Source organism: Acomys russatus, chromosome 20, assembly GCF_903995435.1.
Source record: "Acomys russatus chromosome 20, mAcoRus1.1, whole genome shotgun sequence".
Lineage (NCBI taxonomy): Eukaryota > Metazoa > Chordata > Mammalia > Rodentia > Muridae > Acomys > Acomys russatus.
Window position 1 is genome coordinate 11,763,564 of NC_067156.1, and position 19,554 is coordinate 11,783,117.

The following is a 19,554-nucleotide window of genomic DNA, read 5'->3' on the forward strand; positions in this document are numbered from 1 at the left end:
AGGATAGGATGCCTATCCATGCTGACTTGCGATAGTGTGTTCCTGCAATTCAGCAATCTTGTTGTTTTCATTTTACCAGAAAGCTTTCATAGTAAATAAGAGATTTGATCATCTTAGCTTTTAGTAAAATTTAGTAGCATAAAATTGTAGCTTTACTTAAAATTCAAAGTTTCATGTTTAAAAGCTTCCTTTGTTTCAAAATATTTGAGGCTAAAATCTTATAACTCTTAAGGGTCTTGTGGAGTAGGGCAGGGCTTCTAGTCAGAACTGACTTAACCCAACACTGATATTTTGGAATGGTGGGAAATAAAATCACATACACACATAATTAAGTCAAAACAATATTTATACCTTTAAATTCTAGCTTGTAAAGGTGTTAAATTGCAAGTACACTAAAACACACACATGGAATCCCTTTTAATAACATCTTTCTAAGGCTTTGAATACAATCCACAAGTGCCTGTGCTTGTGCACATTAATATTTTTAATCATTATTTAATGTAGTGTGCTTTCTTTTCAATATGGATTTATCAGCTCATCTCATTATATCTTTACTACAGATGTAGTTGTTATTTGGACCAAATGCTCAAATGCACACTTCTTTGTTTCACATATACAAAGAAAAGTTGACATCGCAGAGGTTGCAGGACAGATAGGAATGGACCTGTAAATTCTTAATTTGCCGAGTGAGCAATTCAATACTAGAAGCAGCCTCAGGACTTAACAATTTCAAACCGGTTCCCTTCTAGTTTTTTACTATTCTTTTGTTGTTTTTCAGCCTATGAGATGGAGTGGGCATTGAACTTTTTTTTTTTTTTTTTTATCATTCAAGTGCAACCAGCAAGTTGTCTGTACTATTTTAAAACTAAGGCTTCATCATGTTCTTTTAAAAATAACAATACATAAAAGGTTGAGCTTTGGTTTCTTTAAAGTACGATGTTGTTGGTTGCGTTGAGGAGATTTTTTTTTTTTTTTTTTTTTTTTTTTTTTTTTTTTTTTTTTTTGCCTGAAGTCTGTAAAACAGATGAATCTGATTAACTTTGAGGAAACTACACAGGCTCTTTATTGTAATGTAGATGTTTCGAGAGTGGGAGGATGTTTTAAAAAGGCATGTAAAGAGGGGTTTTGTTTGTTTTGTTTTGTTTTGTTTTGATTTTTTTTTTTCTTTTGAGACTCAGAGAATGGCTTTGCTTAATAAGTTGTGTCTCAGCCAGGCTCATTTTGTGCACGCCTTTCTTTTTCTAGTGGAACTTCTCCGTTAGCCTGCCTGAATGCCATGCTTCACACTAACACTCGGATAGGGGATGGAACATTCTTCAAAATCCCTGGGAAGTCAGGCCTCTATGCCCTCAAAGTAAGTGGGACTGCTGTGCGCACTGTGTAAATTCTCACCATGTATGAGGGTCAACACAGTTAGATTCTCATGAGTGACCTCTGTGCCCGAGGAGGTTTCAGATGGCATAGAAGTGAGTTTTGTATGAAGAATAAATAGTGACTAATTTTTTCAGGTAAAACCTGTGGTTTTATTTACGTTATAACGTGGCATAATAGAAAATGTTGTGTCTTCCTTGGAAGTTCTCGATTCTCTGGGATTTACAGGGAGGAGAGTCACAGGGCACCAGCTGGCAGTTTTAGTTGAGCACAGTTGCCATGCACATCTTGACTTTACTACAGTCAGGTATGTACACCTTGCACCTATGTGTCTTCTGAAGGAAGAAGACAGTCCCTCCTTCTGCTTAAAATCACACTGATTTAAGTCAGGTATTCAGTGTGTTAGAAAATCATAAGTGTGAGAAAGTTTGTTTTAAATCAATAGTAAATGCTTGTTGTGTGTGTGTGTGTATATATATATGTATATATATATACATATATATATATACACACAATATATCTGTAGAAAATAAAAATTAAAAACATGAGGTATATAAATGAATATTAGAAGATACTTTGGATGAATGGTTCTTAATTATTCAATGGACTCCTCTTTGCTCTTGAGAGCAGGAAGTGGTATATAAAGTGGAAAATTTTCTTTTCAGGTCTATTCTATTTGAAAGTGGGTCAGAGGAGAAGACATCCTATTGAGACTTTAGGCGAGAGTAGCATGGAAGAATGGGGAAATAGTAGGACCCACAGGGTCCTGGAAACCTACAAGAAGAACTTTATGACAGGCAGATCTGGATCCTGGGGTCCTCCTCAAACTAAGGCACCAGCCAAAGAGAATATAGGCAGTAAGCTTCGAACCCCTACCAAGACCTAGCCAACGAACAGGATATTCTCCACCGTTGAGTGGAGAGTGAGATCTGACTCTCACACGAACTCTGGTGCCCCTTTTCTGACCACGTCCCCTGGATGGGGAGGCCTGGCGGCACTCAGAGGAAGGATAGCAAGTTACCAAGAAGAGACTTGACATTCTAAGAGCATATATAGGGGGAGGAGGTCTCCCTCAATCACAGACATAGGGGAGGGGAGAAGGGGAGAAGTGGGAAGGAGGGAAGAATGGGAGGAAACAGGGGAAGGGTTAATAATCGAGATGTAATATGAACAAATTAATAAAAAAAATTTGAGTGGGAAAAAATAAAGTAGAAAATTACTCAGGATTGTGCCAAAATAATTTAAAAATGTGATATACCAGAATAATTATACTCTACTAGAATAATTTGATTTAGTGTGTTTTAGGAAGGCACCTAAGTGAAAAAGAAGTTATTGCCTTAAGTGATGGCTTGTTTTTAAAGTTAATTAATTTCCTTTGAAAAGTTTATTTCTAATGCCAAGAGTCATATCTGGTGAAGTAATTCTACCCTAATTAGTAAATTCTCCCATTCCTCTCACATTGTATATTGTATAAAATAACACAAGATCATGAAGATGACTTGTGTGTTTTTTTTTTTTTTTCATTTGTTTTTGATAGCTTCCTGGGCGTTTGATTTGTTGGTCAAAGTTCTGAGTTGTCAGCCCACTGCTTTATAGCTGAAGGATTGAAAGAATGAAAACCTTACATGTCCAAGGAAAGTACTGTGTATAGCTTTGCTTAGGATTTGTTTATGTGTTTTATGTATACAGGTGTTTTGTCTGCATGTGTGCACAACAAAAGAAGGCATTCATTACATCCCATAGAACTACACTTATAGACAGTTGTGAGCCACCATGTGGGTGCTGGAAATTGAACTCAGGAGAAAGAGCCAGTGCTCTTAATGCCTTAGATCCCTCCGGCCCTGTGTAGGAATTTCAGAAGACTGCCCAGAAGCATGAACCATGGCAGTGGTCTTTCTTCATTGCTTTAATTATTTTCCTTCTTGCATCCAAAGAGTAACTTTAACATTAAAAACCGACCGGTATTACAATTCTTAATCACATATAACTGATATGACTTCAAGATTCTGAAAGTATTATTCAGTTGTATTTAGTTGTTAACACATCTCTATAAAACTTTTTGTTGTTGTTGTTTGTTTGTTTGATTTCAAAATAACACAGAAAGAAGAGTCATCATGCCCAGTGGATGGAACATTGGATCTAGTCTGTGACCCAGACCTGGATGGCACGGAGATGGCAGAGGCCGGTGCCAGCGGAGAAGAGAACAGCGGTGAGTGTGCCTGACTCCAGCACACTCCAGCACGCACACCTCACTCTCCTCAAAGCTCTATCACTTGAACATTCAGTCACTACTTGGTGTTCATCATGACAGATAATCTTATGCTACGTTTTTATTACTTAAGATTTATTGTCCATCATTTTTGTTTGTTCTTAAAAGCTTAGCAACTAAGAAAACTATGGCATTCCTTCCCTTTTGTTATTTTAAAACAATATATTTCCTTGAATGACTTTCCTAGTGTTACAGAATCTGTATATTACCCAACATAGTAAGAACGGTCCTGGGTAGTGTGTCTCCATTTATTTCTATGGATGGACTAAGATCGACAGGGTCTTATGACACACGGCTCTAGTTTTGGTTATTTCTTTGTTTCTTGTGAGTTACAGTTAATGTTGCTCTTCCTCGAAGGATCGAGACAATGTAAGCTCCATGTTCATTCCACAGAAGCTACTGTGCTGCTTTTCAGCCAACTCACCAGGCCAACAAATGGCCGCAAATGATTCCTGGGGAGGAAAGCTACAGCATTAAAGTCTCTTCTGTGGACCCATAGAAATCAGTAAATTACCTTTAAACAAGTCTACCTTGAAGAAAATGCGGCGTTTCACTAATAATCCTGAGTTATTCACTTTGCTCCCAGCACAGTGACCAGCCCAGGCTTTTAAACTGCTTATGCCCTTTTACGGGCCCCAGAAGCCAAACTCTACTTCATCCCCATTTCAACTGCAGACAAGCTTGTAAACTTAACACTGGAAACAGATTCTGTCCTTACTAGAACGGCTACAGTGTCTCATTCATCTTGACTATGCTACACTTGACTTAGCGTCCCTCCTCCACTCTCTTTCAACCCCCCTTCTGCCTCCTGGTTGGTGCTTTGGCAAGGCAGAGAAGCGCAACTCTGCATTCTAGATGCTCTGCCTGGTAGGGCTTCCTCTTGTCTTCCTACAGGTGGAGGAGAGGCTGCCTGGGTCAGTCTGGACGTTGTGCTGACTGTGTGTGAAGTACTTAGTGTCCTCTCTCTCAACATATACTCTCATCTTCTACAGCCAAGTAGTGTTCACATCAGCAAGAAACAGCAAAAGCAAATTCCTAGTGAAATTTGAGTCCTTTAAAAGACAAGTCCAAAATAAATAACAGTTGTTGCTTATCCAGTGGATTAGTCACTAGGAAGTGAGTGAACAAGTTCCTACTTGTGAATGAACAAACTCCTTCATGGAATAAGGGGACAGAGATTTAAAAGTTGGGAGGTCTGGCTAGAGGTAAAAGCAATTACAAAGACCTCAAGGCAGCGGAGTGCCAGGAATGTTCCAGAAATAGCAAGAGATGGCTGCACAAGGGAGATTTTAGTAAGACACAAAGTCGCAAGGGCACATTATATAGCATCTTGAGGTGTGCAGAAATTATTTAAAATGAGATATGGAACCACTGCCTGGTTCTAAAGTAGAGACAATGGCCCATTTGGATTCTACGAAGATCACTAATTATAAGGAAAGTGAGATACAGGGACAAAAACTGGGGAGGCCAGTTAGAAAGCCTTTGTCACATCTCAATGGTTATCCCATCCCTTGTATCCTCCCATTCTTCCCTCCCTCCCATTTTCCCATTATTCCCCTCCCCTATGACTGTTCCTGAGGGGGATTACCTCCCCCTGTATATTCTCATGGGGTATCAAGTCTCTAAGTCTCTTCTTAGTAACCTGCTGTCCTTCCTCTGAGTGCCACCAGGTCTCCCCCCCTAAAAAAAAAAAAAAAAAAATGGGTATAAATCAAAGTAGAATTAGTCAGGTTAGGTTAAGTTCTGCTGTGTAACAATTGAATCCTCAAAATAAAAAATAAAAAATAAATTTAAAAAAAAAGAAAAAAATAAAGGAAAGCCTTTGTCACAATGGAGTGGGGGAGGTGGCAGTGCTGAAAAGGAACAAAAAGCGGTGGTTGGAATGGCACTGACTACTTTCTGGATGGATATATTTGAGGGACGACCCAACAGAAGCTGCTGACAAATGTAGAATTAAGATAAAGGGCTTGAGGGGGAATCTAGACTTCGGTTATGAAGAATCAAAGGCTAGCGCTAATCGTAACATCTTAGCCTCTGTATTAGCTACTTTTATTGTTCCTTGGGCAAAATACTTGACAAAAGCTTAGCATTTATTTTGGCTCACAGTTTGAGTGTACCATGGCAGGGACGTTCTGGCAGCTGGAGGCCGATGCAGCTGTCTCATTTCACCTGCTGTCAGGAAGCAGCTGGGGTGTGGCTTGCTTTCTCCCGTTTGTTCTGACTGGCACTCTAGCCCGTGGAATAGTACAGTCTGTTGGTTTGGGTGGATTTTCTCACATCTGGATTAGGCTGACTGAGAAACTTCCTCACAGGCATTCCTGGAGACATGTCTCTGAGGTGGTCCTAGATCCTGTCAGCTTGATGACAAATAGTCACTGTCCCAGCTAGAATGCTGCGATTCCAAAAGAGAGTTAACTCGAGGAAGGTTTATTGAGAGCAGGGGCTCAGGTTAGCATTTGGAACATGAGCTTGTGTTTATGGTGACAGATGGGTTAAATGGTCACTGAGATGTAAGGGAAAGAGCAGGCAGAAAATGGACACCTGGAGACTTTCTGTTTCCTGGCGTCATTTGTAGCCATGGATTTGGTTGAGGTCACTAAAGGAAAATTGCAAAGAGGGTCCAAGACTCAGCTCAAGAGCAGTTGAATTTCAAGGGGTTAGAGAGACTAGGAAAAGGGGAATGAATGCACTTTCAGATAGATGGATATGGAAGACAATTTTTGTGTGGGAAGCTTGAAGAACAGTGTGTTTCTGAGAAGAAAGAGGCTGAAAACTCACAACACTTCTTCCCGTGTAAGTACTAAGCAGTCCAACACTGCTTTGCTTTGGACTCAGACAAGGCCAGGTGCACTGTCGTCATCCTTAGCCACTTAGGATGCTTGGTGCCAGTCTGGGCTGGAAACCTTGTCCCATGATGGGAGGAAGTGTGCAGAGAGAAGGGGAGGGAGATGTGGGAGTGATGGAGGAGAATGGGAAAAACCAATTTCTGTTACATGTATGCTTTTTGGGGGGAACATGATAAGGACAGAGACATCTCTCTGGACATGGACCTTAGCCTGCATGTGACAGGTGCATGAAAATTAGTACAAACAACTCAGAGAGGAGCATAGACAGTTCCAAGGATTCAAGGAGTGCTGAGGTGGAGAAAAAGGGAGTGAGGAATGCTTGGAAGGGGAAATAATCGATGCAATTGTCTTTGCTTAATGAGGACAAAATATTAGAATCAATGTTTCTTCCCAGGAAAATTCCAGGGAGTAGAAGCAGATCCCAGGGGAAGGATGTTGTATTGCCATGTGCCTGATAAGATGAGGTGATGAGACCTACATGAAAGCAGAGGTCGGTTTTAGTTAAGGGCGCAGACATGAAGGAAAGCAGGCACTAGAAAATCCAGGCTCTTCGAGTAGAAGGGGAGGCGGGTGAGTACACATACATGGAAGGGTCCCAAAAAAGTTGGGTCTTTCTGTTTCAATCTTCCATTGAAAGGACATCAGTTCAAAAGTCAAAATTTGGAATGGGTAAGCACTCTCACAGGCCTAGGAAGAAGAACAATTAGGTCTGCTCATGCATCTGAAAGAATTAAGGCCACGCTCGTAATTTTATCATGTTGGGTGTAATAGAGCATCGGTCATACTGTGATTTCTCAGAGGTGTGTTTAGGGCCACAGGTGGGATCAACTGCCCTTAGGTTTTGCCAGATGTGGCTGATGATGCAATGTAAGGACGAAGGGATGGAGAATGTGTGGAAGAGAGATTAATGGTTTCCATAGTGTTTAAGCTAGTTCTTGCTAGTGCCTTGGATGGAGGGGCCTACCTAGAGGACAGATTATCTTTTTAAAATTTGAGCAAAGATGTAAAAACTGATAGAGGCCCTGGTTATGTTATTCAACAGTAATCTTTGTGAATATTGAAGCTGAAAAAATATGATAGAAATAGTATTGATAAAGTGTACCAAGTAGGAACTAAAATCTTCCCCAAATGGAAGGTAGCCCAAGAGCTGGCCAGAAAGTACAGCTAGCAAGGAGCAGGAGTTAGTAACCATGCCATACTTATCTCACCTGGGTTGGGCATGATCAAGGCCACCTTGAAATGGAACAGCTGTGAAAACCCATGAGCAATGCTCACCAGGCCAAGTATAGAACCAGGAGAGAGAGAGGAGGCTGATGATGGTCCTTCTCCAAAAGTGTGGCAGCCACTCTGTAAAAGGAAAATGGCAGGATGTGAAGAGATTACTCTGTGATCTAATTGCCTTTGACTCTTCTGTGTTCTTGTAATTAATTCCAGTAAGCTTACTGCTTTGTTTGGGTTGGACTTGGGGAGATCCATCAACAGATGATGCTTTATATACCTCCAGATACACATGCACTAATGACACGAAATACAACACTGGGGACATCCAACAAACGGAGGAATGATGCAGAGGAATAGTGAGGGTCTCATAGGTCACTCCCCCTATGTCCTGACCTAGTGGTGCAAGCCATGTGCAAAAGACAGAGTCTGCTTTGTGACAGTATCTTAGGGCCCAGGTGGACATAGGAGAGAGCCAAGATTTGTCAAGCAGAAAACTGAGTAACGATTCAGAGAAAATATTGGCATTGCAGAAATTTTGCTAACGACTGACCCTAAACTCCAGGAGAGACAATGATTTTAGTGATTGTGCAAGGATAGAAGACAGGGGAGGAACCCTTAGCCAGTAATTAAGTCAAAACAGGGATAAGCAGACTCCCCTAATTTGACATGTGATGGGGTACTTCACAGAATAACTCCGACCCATACATATCCAGCAAATGTGACCCAAATTAGATTTCCTGGTCTCCCCTTTGAAGTTGCATTAGGGAAATTGCTTTGGGGAAATCACTAAAAGAATAGTAAATAGCTTATTTCCTTGAGTACTCCTTGGCTCACCCACCTTTCTGTGTTATTGCAAAACCATAATTACTTCTTGCAAGGACAAGCATATTTCCTCTCTACAAAAGTGCCATGTACAGCACAGAAACCTAGAGAGTGAAAACTGTATTGAGTGCTGATGACGACCATCCTTTGCAAACAGTCCGCCTTGCATGTGGTTCCACATACTTTAATCATCACAGCCTTCCTGTGATGGAGATGGCAGTTATAGGTACTGTTATGTGATTTGGCCACAAAGAACAGTCTTAGGAACCTTGCATATTGTATGAAAGCCCAGGTATGTATCTGATACCAGAATGCAAAGATAATTTGCCCTTCCAATGTGAGCCCTGAGATGCTCGCAGGAAAGCTTTCCACTTGTGGATATGGGTGTGAGGAAGAGACAGAGAGAGAAGTGGAGAACGGTGAAAAGACCAGGGTCACAATCTGTTCCTTTATCTAGCCTCTCATATTGCTTCTTTGGCTTAGAGACCAAGAAGTATCTAGGTGAATAATAATCAGTACTTGGTAAGATAGCTAGGCACAACTGAAAGAATCAACCTGGCATCACCAAGTTATCTAAAATGACCAAAGATATGCTGACACTTGTTATAACACCAGAGAGGGAAGCAAAGATGTATAGGAAAAGGAAGTGTTTTCCATTGACTGATAGCCAATTGGGGCTAAAGAGATGGCTCATTGGTTAGGACTGCCTACTGATCTTGTAGAGTTCCCTTCTCAGTTTTTCTGACTCCAGTTCCAGGGGATCTAACCCCTCTTCTTGCCTCTACTAACATGGACAGATACATGCATATGCACTTACTTTTAAAATAAAATAAAACTTAAGGATACAACTATATCAAGATATATGTATATCTATCTATCTAGATAGATAGATAGATATAGATAGATATAGATATTATCTGAGTGCCATTCCCTTTGGTATGCTTTAAATCACTGAAGGCCAGCCTTAATTTCTCTTGGAGTCAGCTGACCACAAGAACAGATTCTTAGAAACTGACAGCTGCTTTACCAAGACACTTTTTTAATTAATTTATTCATATTACATCTCAATTGTTAGCCCATCCCTTGTATCCTCCCATTCCTCCCTCCCTCCCGCTTTCCCCCTACTCCCCTCCCCTATGTCTGTAACGGAAAGGGACCTCCTCCCCATGTATATGATCATAGGGTATCAAGTTTCTTCTTGGTAACCTGCTATCCTTCCGCTGAGTGCCACCAGGCCTCCCCATCAAGGGGACGTGATCAAAAATGGGGCACCAGAGTTCGCCTGAAAGTCAGACCCCACTCTCCACTCACTGGTGGACAATGTCCTGTCCATTGGCTAGATCTAGGTAGGAGTTCAAAGTTTACTGCTTATATTGTCCTTGGCTGGTGCCATATTTGAGCAGGACCCCTGGACCCAGGTCTGCGCATCACAATGTTCTTCTTGTAAGTTTCTAGGACCCTCTGGATCTTTCTATTTCCCCATTCTCCCATGCCTCTCTCACCTGAAGTCCCAATAGGATGTCCTCCCCTCTGACCCACTTTCCTGGTAAGTGAAGACTTTCATGGGACATGCCCCTTGGGCTAGTGTCTCAATATAAGTGAGTATATACCATTTGACTCTTTTTGCTTCTGCGTGAACTCATAGTAAAAATGGCCATCTTACCAAAGACAATTTACAGATTCAATTCAATCCCTATCAAAATACCTACAAAATATTTTGAAGACATTGAAAGATCAGTTCTCAACTTCATGTGGAGAAACAAAAAGCCCAGAATAGCAAAAACAATCCTGTACCAAGATACTTTTATTAAAAGTTTTGTTCATATAGTCCACAGTGAGGGAAAAGAGATATATTATTGCCTGTGGAACTTATGTGACAAAGAACTATGGCTATGTATATGTTTCTTTGGCTTCTGAGCAGTCCCTCAAGTGAACAAGTATTGAACACACAGACCTGAGAAAGTAAAGCGCTCAGATTTTATAAGCTAAGCTCTGGAGATCAAAGAGCGATTTAGGTGGATCGGTTGATATGTCTGTGTTGACAAGCCATGACAAGGTCTACCTGTGTAAGTATAGATCTGTGTCACACAAAGAAAATATTATGAATTTTATGGTCTATTTTAGGCAGAGATTTATGAGTGTGTTTGTGTCTCAGTTGTTTTTTGAGCATAATACACAGTCATATCATGATTTTCCTCACATAGTAAGTTGTTTTCAATGCATTACTCTTTTACAGAACCCATAATATTTTATATTAAGTAATACCATCAATATACAGCCTTTACCATCTTCATCCTCTACTTAAAATTTGTTATTACTGAGAAAAGGTGTCTCTTTTGTAGCTGTAATATAGTTCATGCTTAAGAAAAACAGCAAGCCGCCAACCCCCACCCCTTTTAATAAGGAAAGCAGAGAATGAACAAAGAAAGAAAGAAAGAAAGAAAGAAAGAAAGAAAGAAAGAAAGAAAAGAAAGAACAAAGAAAAAGAAAGAAAGAAAAAAGAAAAGAAAGAAAGAGAAAGAAAGAAAGAAAAGAAAGAGAAAGAGAAAGAAAGAAAGAAAGAAAGAAAGAAAGAAAGAAAATTTCTGCTTGTTATTAGCCATAATGGCTTCAGTGAGGAAGCCACGCTCAGGCCAGGGAAATAGTATTTTTAAAGTCTCCATTTACAAAAAGGGAGAAACAGGGGCAGGGGAGTATAGAAGAGGTGAAAGAGGAGAGAAAAGAATGGAGGGAGAGAGGCAGGGAGTGAGGAAGGGACAGAGAGAGAAACACAAACACGTGCCCAATGTTTAAAACCTTAAATCCCAGTGTGTATAATGATTTCACCATTTCAAGAATTTTATACGACCCTCTCTCATTATTCTTTATGGCCAGTTTTACAAGTGAGTTTCTGACTGTGTGATTCTTGGCAGAGTTGTGCTAACTTAATGAAACATTATTCAGCTCACTCTTTATTTTCATTGGCTCAGAGGTTACAGACTGAGGGGCAGGGGGGTCCTTCGGTTTTTTGTTTTGTTTTGTTTTTAATTTCAAAAGTGAAAGGTGCTTTAAGATGGCTCAAGTGTGTGGGTAAGATCTCTGCCGATACAGCAGTTACACAAGACTAGGAGCTTCATAGATGGTGTGGGAAGTTTTAATGAAGGCTCCTTGCAGGAGTGGCCTCAACATGTGCTTACTGTATAGAATATTCTCCTTGGGAAGGCACGGGGACAGAGGGCTACAAAGGGAATGACTTGAGCAACTAGATTTGGTCCAGTACATGAGCTACTTTTCCCTAGTATCATGACAGAATATCTGAAAGGGGCAACTTAAGAAAGGAAGGGTTTGTTTTTTAGCTATAGTTTAAACAGGGAGTGCATGGCACAAGTCAGTTATCCACATACTTCTGCTATCGGGCAGCACAAAGATAACTGCTGATGCTCAGCATTTGTAATTCACCCCAGATTTCAGTCCATGGGATAGGCCAGCCACATTCATGGTATTTTTCCCCTTAGTTACTTTCTATGGCAACACTCTCACAAGGTACACCATATGTGTGTCCCCTTGGGGAATTCAAATTGAGTCAAGGTGACAATAAAGACTAACCAGTTTGGGGTCTTATTTTTGCTATTTGCCTGTGATGCCCCAGTGTGACATGTTCCAAGATGCTATGTGTCCACGCACGCACATGTGTTTGGGGTGGGATGTGCAGGGTGTTTCAGGCAGGCTTCCAATTGCCTGCTGAAGAAGAGACAGTGTGGTCGCTATCTATCTGGCATTCCTTCCTGAGAACTTTGCAGGCATGTGAAAGGAATTACTTCAGGGTTTATACCAAGCCACCTGGCTTCTTCGGGTTAAACAAATTTGTCCCTTCTCCAACATCTCTGCATTTCAGTCAACAGCTTGTTAGCTAATGGAGACACCTGCTCTACTTCGGTGGGCTCCAAAATCTTAAGTTATGTGAAAATGTTGTTGTTTCAGCTACATATGGAAGAAAGTAGAGAGGAAAGAGAATACTGACCACTGGTGGGATGTAAAACTTCCTCTGCCCACTCCTTCCCATCCCTCAAGCTTTCATCCCAGCCTGCAGATTTCACATTTCATGAAGAAATAAAAGAGGTTTCCGAAGACCATTCTGCTCCAAGTTTTCTTACATCCAGTTCATGTAACGAGACATTTCCCTAACAACATGTCCGGGGGGAGGGGTGTGAAGGAATCTTGCAGTCCGTCCTTACGTTTTTCCCCTCTGTGCTTTTGATAACCTTTATGACAAAAAAGGATTCCCTTATGTCGAGTCTTTTGTGCTTTTTGTTAACACCCCTTTTCTTTTCTTCTGCTGCCCCGTGATGGAGAACAGCTGGTTATCATCTCCTCGCCACCCCCTTCGTCCTCTCCATATGACTCACTCCCACTCCTTCAAACACGACTTAGATATTACTTCCATTCCTTTCATCCCTCAGGGGCCTCTTTTTCTTACAGCTCCCTCCTTGAACTGTGAACTCTGTTCGTGTATAAATGGGTTTTAGTCAGTTTTAATGGCTCAGAGTCACGGGGGAAGAGAAAGTTTGCTTTTCTGTGCGGATAAAATTCCCCTCTTACATATCATTGCCTAAAAAATTCCATAATAATGGTAAAGATGAGGAGTGTGATCTCAGAAGAAAAACAAGCTCTCTCACATAAAAATACAATTAAAGGTATTCCCCCAATTCTTGCTCTTAATGAGCTAATTTTGATTTATATCGTCTGAGACGTGTGTATGAGAACAAGGGAGCCATGCTCTTTCAAAGCCACGTGCTTCCCCTGGTGCCGATAATCCATTTTCTGTCTGCAAAGTGACTTTCACTCTTTCTCAAGCATCTATCTGTGTACCTTGCCTGATGGTTTACACACTGACATGTGGGGTGATTAGCAATAGGCTCACTAGTGAAGCCTTCACCCTTGGCCCACACCAGCCTTTTGCTCTTATATTTTTCTGTGGCCTTTTCTGTTTCTATTTCTGGGTCTATTGCTCTATTTTTGTGCAGCTACTCCAGTAAACTGAGTAGCATGGAATATGGGAGGGGAGCTATGCCAATGTGAAAGAAATAATAGGGGGGCTGGAGTGTGAACTCGGGTGGTAGAGTCTTTGCCACACAATATGAGGACCCGGGTTTGAGTCCCACCACCCACATTGAAGCCTGTGTGTGGTGGCACATACTTGTAATTCCCAAATTGGGAAGGCAGAGGTGGGATCACTGGCCAGCCAGCCTGGCAAAATCAGTGGCCCTACGTGCCGGTAAGATACTTGTCCTGAAAAGTAGGTGACCAGTCCTTGAAGAAAACATCAAAAATTGACCTTTGCTCTCCAAATACAAGTACATACCAGTGCATGTAAGGAGCAACATATCACACACACACACACACTTGGAGGGAACAACCTGCAATGGGCTTTACCCAATACAAGCACACACACCTGGAGGGAACAACCTGCAATGGGCTTTACCCAAAACAAGCAGAAACTGGTTGTTTCTTTCCATTGTTCTCAGAACCTCTTACTGTTTCTATGATACTGTGGGAGTTAGGCAGCTAGAAGCTGAAATTACTTATGTGTGCTTTTCTTGTTAAATGTGACATTTTAGTTTGTCATTTTCTGATTGTCTAACTCATGTTTAAAGGGATGCTTTGATGGATACTCAGAGATATTAGCAGAGTTAAACTGGAATGGCAGATTAATCAATATTTGTAAGGAGTGATTCTTGTTGCTACATCTTCTGTGTGGGAAATGTTTGGTTACTGTTGGAGCTTAAAGCGTTTTATCCAGTACAAGCCAAAGTGCTCACTCTCCACTTGTTTACATCGGCATCAGTTGTGGTATACCCAGTTCTGTGATTGGCAGCTGCAGTTTTCTAATTGATGTAAGCTACAAAATCATTAAGGAGACCCATGACTTTGTCTTTTATAACACATGTGCATAGAAACACACACATGCAGCATACTTATGAATACAGATACATGCATGTGTGCGGGCATGTGTATGGTCAACTTGTCACACACTGGAAAAAAAGAACCTCAATTGAAGAATTGCCTCTTTCGGATTGCATGTTGATGAGGCGTTTTCTTGATTGCTAATTGATATAGGGGAGCCCAGACCACTGTGGGTGGTGACATTCCTTAGCAGGTGGTCTGAGCCTGTACAGGAAAACCATCGGAGGCAGCCAGAGAGCAAGCCAGTAAAGCACCATTCCTTCATAGTTGATGCTCCAGATTCCTCCCCTGAGTTCTTGCCCTGACTTCTCTCAGTGATGGACTATGACCTGGAAGTGTAAAATGCAATAAACCTTTTCCTCCTTAGCTTACTTTTGGTCATGGTGCTAATCACTGCAATTAAAAAAGCACTCTAGTAAATATAATATTAGCATCTTATTACTTTTGGTTTATTTATCATCATTACTTTTGTTGTTGTTGTTGTTGTTGTTGTTTTCCTGAGATAAGGCCCAACAGAGCTAATGAAATGGATTTTGGAAACATAGTAAGAATTTCATTCTCTCAGTAATATTTTATTCATACACATTATTGTGCCAAATAGTATCAAGAGTCTCAATGGTGAAAAAGTTGAGACTTTTAACGACTTTATGGGAAATTTTCTATTTCCATTATTTTATTGCTAGCAATTCTCTGTTGTTAGTTTGTTTTGGCATATCATATTCTTGGAGTGTTGTTTTTTTTAATGCAACAAGAATTATTGCTTAGGTCCAATTGTCTGCACCTTCCTTGGCATAGGATTAACTTTAGAGAGGACGTCTCTGCATAAGCTGGATCCAAATGGATTAAGGAATTACCTTCCTCTGAGAGAATTGGGGTCAAGGAAATTTTTAATTGGTGTCAACTGGGTTTTCTGTTCTTTTTAATGTCAGTTTGTAGACTTTCTGGCATGCATTTAGTTGCTGCATCAATCCAGAATATCTGCTTACACAATTTCAAATGTAAGTACTATTCACAAAACGCATTGTAGTCCAAGCTGAGACCTTTGGGCAGGTTCCCACCTGGACATTACGCTGGAACCGCTCGCGTACTGATCTTTCAAGACAAAGTATAGTTATTGCTGCTCTGTTTCCATTGCCTTAGTTGTCTTTGGAATTAGTTGTTCTACACCTTTGTTCTTTGAAAAAGATTATATTTTTTAAGCCTTAAGGTTTTATAATGTGTACACGTATATGTGATCAACTGTGTGTGGATAAAAATCTAAAAATCTGGAAAGATCCAGAGAAGCAATGTTAGATGATAAGGAAAGGTGGGGTGGGACATGAAACAAGAAGTGTCTATCTGTGGGGAGCTGGGAGTGGAACATGGGTGCAGGGGAGTCAGGGTCAGGGAAAGGAATGACAAAAACATACTTTAAAATGTCACAAAGGCACCTAACATACTATGTGGATATTTAAACAAAGATAAACCTCATGATCTGGCAATAGAATCATGGACACTTTTGTATGGTTAATGGTTATTTATTCATCTTTTGAGAATGGTCTACAGGTCCCATTTGGGATTATCATATTAAACAAGTTAAGTCTATTCAGAAAAACAAATAGCACATACTTTCTATTTTCAATCCAATTATACATACACACACACATACATACATACGTATATGCAGTCATACGTACATACATACACACATACATACATGTATCTCTGTCATAAAATAGAAACTAAGCTGTTTTGGGGAACAAAGAGGGCCAGTGGGAAGGACTAAAGGTGGGGAGAGGAAGGGGAAGGTAAGGGTTTGAGGGGGACCTGCTCACATACACTGCATGGGCATAACAAGGTCGCTGTGAAACCGTCGCTAGGAGGCCTGCTTCCCGTATTCCTTTCTGCATCTCAGATTGTTCTGGATTTGAAGAAAAGCATTTAGAAAAGTTGTATGACTGAACCAGTGATTAATAAGTAAACAATAAAACCTAACCAGTTCTCTGATATGATGTCCATTCATTATAATGTTTTCAGCTTACAGTATATATGAGTGGCATGTCCATGGGAACCTGTTGGTATTTGAGAGCATCAGCTGTGATTGTTTTAGGAAGCTTATAGGGAGTATTAGAAGAAATCAATAGAAATGACAATGATTGACATCCGCACCCTTTCCTGTGGGTGACTTTTAAAAGGGAGAGCACTCAAATAACCTGTTGCTTGTGGAGATGGCCTAGTGGGACACACAGCAGCGACCAGAATGAAGGCCTGTTTGGCAGTGGCTAAATCTGGTAAGGCCATGGCATGCACTGCGGTTTGTACCCACACTGCTCCTGCTATTTTATATAGCTTAATCACTTTAGCTTTGATTTTCGAATTATGTTTTGATTTTCTTATGCAAAAGCCATAAAACTGCAGCTCTTAAAGTAAGGCAGTGAGCAAGGATGGCACAGAGAAACACTCCTGTGCTTAGACCCATTTGTGCAACTTCCAACCCATTTGCAGAGAATGTTCTTTGCATTTGCTCTGTTACTTGTCTTAATTGATGTTAGATTGTGTATTTTTTTTAATTTTCAAAAGGTTGTTTCTTTTCCAATTTGAAGAACTTTTATATTTGCTTTTCCATCATAAAAACTACCTTTGTTTTCCTCCCTTTTCTTCAGTTCTTGATAAAAGCATCAATTAAATGTTTAAGTGTAATAATAGATACTTTAAATGAATTTAATGGAAGTTAAATTCAAAAATCAAATGTAATGAACATGCAGTAGCTTGTCTTTACAAGTAAGCCAGGCATGAGATGCTAAGCTCAGGGCTGGTGAGACAAGAGCACAGCCCATCACTGCCAGCACCCTCAGGACAGGCTACACTACCTTCCAAGGATGTATGGTGGGAAAAACAAGGCTGCCTTAGAGAACAGTTAAGGGAACTTTTGGAGAACCTTCTGGGATAAGTGTACAAGACTGAGAGATGGGCAAGAGTCTTTGGGAAGGATCCAGTGAGAGGCAGTGTAACAAACAGCAGGGGGCAGTGTTCTGGAAGCACCAAGCGCCCTCATGGCTGTGTTAGGCGTGGGAGAAGTTGCTGAAGCCACTGAGATGTGAGACCAGAAATTCATGCAGATTGAGTCTACTTGCTGAGTCCCCGCTCCTTTGTGTCTTGGGTTGACAATCAAGGCTAGATTTGTGGGACCACTTGATCTTCTGTCAGTGAACTAATGAGTGGATTAGAAGGGCATCTGCAGAGTACCATTCAACTCTAAACATGTGCAAGCTGTGTGGCATCAGTTATTGCAATAGCATGTTCAAGGTCAATGGGATAAAAAAAAAAAAAAAAAGGAGGCTAGAGGACAACTTGGAGACACCTAGAACAAAAGAGCAAAATCCATAGTGTGATGCGACACTGTCGCCTTGTCTCTGAGTTTTAAGAATATTCCATGGCTCCCTATAACTTTTGCTCGCAGCCCTTTTGAATAAGGAGCTGGTAGCCAGTGTGGAGTGATAGCTGACGGGGAAGTTTAAAGAGATTAAATTAAACTATACTTTCAGTTTGCTAGATCTGGGAAGGTAAGCAAAATGTAGCAAAATGTTGTAGAATACAGTGGACTCTCTAGTCTTCATTTTCTGGATGTTCATCTACGTTATCAATGAGAGGGACAGGATATTTTTTTTTCAAATCTCATGAGATTTTGACATGCAAAGACCTGTCATTATTTCTGTGATCATACTGACATAGTTTAAAAGAAAAGAAAAAAATCACAGCTCCCATTCTGTCTTAAATGCCAAGAAGATATCAGGTTCTAAGCTGCACGTCAAGGCTTGATATTTATTGGCTAAATCATCTGTCCCAGTTGTTCAATTTCCTGGCCTCTGTTGTAATTCCTCTTACAGGGAATTTCCTCTGACCTCCCCTCTGACATTAACTTACCTTCAGTTTGCCTTTCACAAAGCACACTCCGCCTCTCAGATGAATATCCACACCTCCAATTATTTATTTATCATACCTATTTTTAAGACAGCTGCAAAAATAAGTATTAAACAATTGAAAAGCTGGGCGCAGTGGTGCACACTTTTAATCCCAGCATACTGGGAGGCAGAAGCAGGCGGATCACTGAGTTTGAGGCCAGCCTGGTCTACAAAGCCGGACAGACAAGGCTATGCAGAGAAACCTTGTCTTGAAAACAAAACAAAACAAATGAAGAGGCAAAGCCTTGTGTTTTGTCAGAATATTAATCTTCACAATCCATCTTCTTAGTGGATAGGCATTCTTGACTCTACTACCCTCCTGTCATATGTTTGGCAAAAGAAAGAGTCAATTAATTCAGCTGTTCATATTAAACTTTAGGGTTATATTTGTCTGTACTTCAAGAATAATATATGTTTATTATAAGCCACTTCTTGGGATCTGTGGATGAATATACCCATATCCAAAGCCAAGGCACAATCATTTTAGATTTTATTATTGAGTACATTTCCTTTCCCTTTAACAGTGTATGATTTTTTTTTAAGTCAGAAGCAAATAATTAAGAGAAAACCATTTTGACCCAGAGAAACATCAAGAACAGCAGGCAGTATGATGGAGAAAGTGGCTTAAGCATAGGGCTATTGATGGTGTTGCCTTGCGTTTTGAAGGAAGGGTAAAGAAAAGACTAGTAGCGTAGGGTCAGGAAAGGCATGATTTGAGAATGCATTCTGTAGTGTTCATAGGGCCTGTCCCCCAACTCCCCCACCTCTTATGTTCTGAACTCTTCCATGAACATACTCCTGTAAATATCTGTGAATAACTAGACATGAACACAGGGCAATAGCAGAGCTAAAGCATGCATGGTGAAACTAAAGTAGATTTTCTGCTATTGGGTGGTGCCCTAGGTCAGAAAGAAAGAGGGAGGATGATAACAGTCAGAGCTGTTGTCTTCTGTGAAGACACACAAGTGCACCGTGCTTCTCACAGCAGTTAGATGATGAGAAGGGCACAAAGATTTGGAGCCATTCAGTCAGAACTTGTTCCTATTTGACCCCACTGCACTGAAGTTTACATTTGGAAGATTGATGACTCTGGGCCAGTGAGATGGCTCAGCCCATAAACACACCTATTACCAAGTCAGAT

The 19,554-nt window shown here is 40.7% G+C and overlaps 1 protein-coding gene across 1 annotated transcript in view; it reads left to right on the top strand.

Annotated features, from left to right (window-relative positions):
* The first annotated feature begins 1,205 nt into the window (after window positions 1–1,205).
* The window catches only part of Asxl3 (ASXL transcriptional regulator 3), a 107,885-nt gene continuing 89,536 nt past the window's right edge, over window positions 1,206–19,554 (top strand). The window contains exons 1-2 of the mRNA XM_051163468.1: window positions 1,206–1,354; window positions 3,472–3,580. Of these exons, the coding sequence (XP_051019425.1) occupies window positions 1,277–1,354; window positions 3,472–3,580 (187 nt within the window). The 5' untranslated portion in view covers window positions 1,206–1,276. The remainder of the gene's footprint in view (window positions 1,355–3,471; window positions 3,581–19,554) is intronic.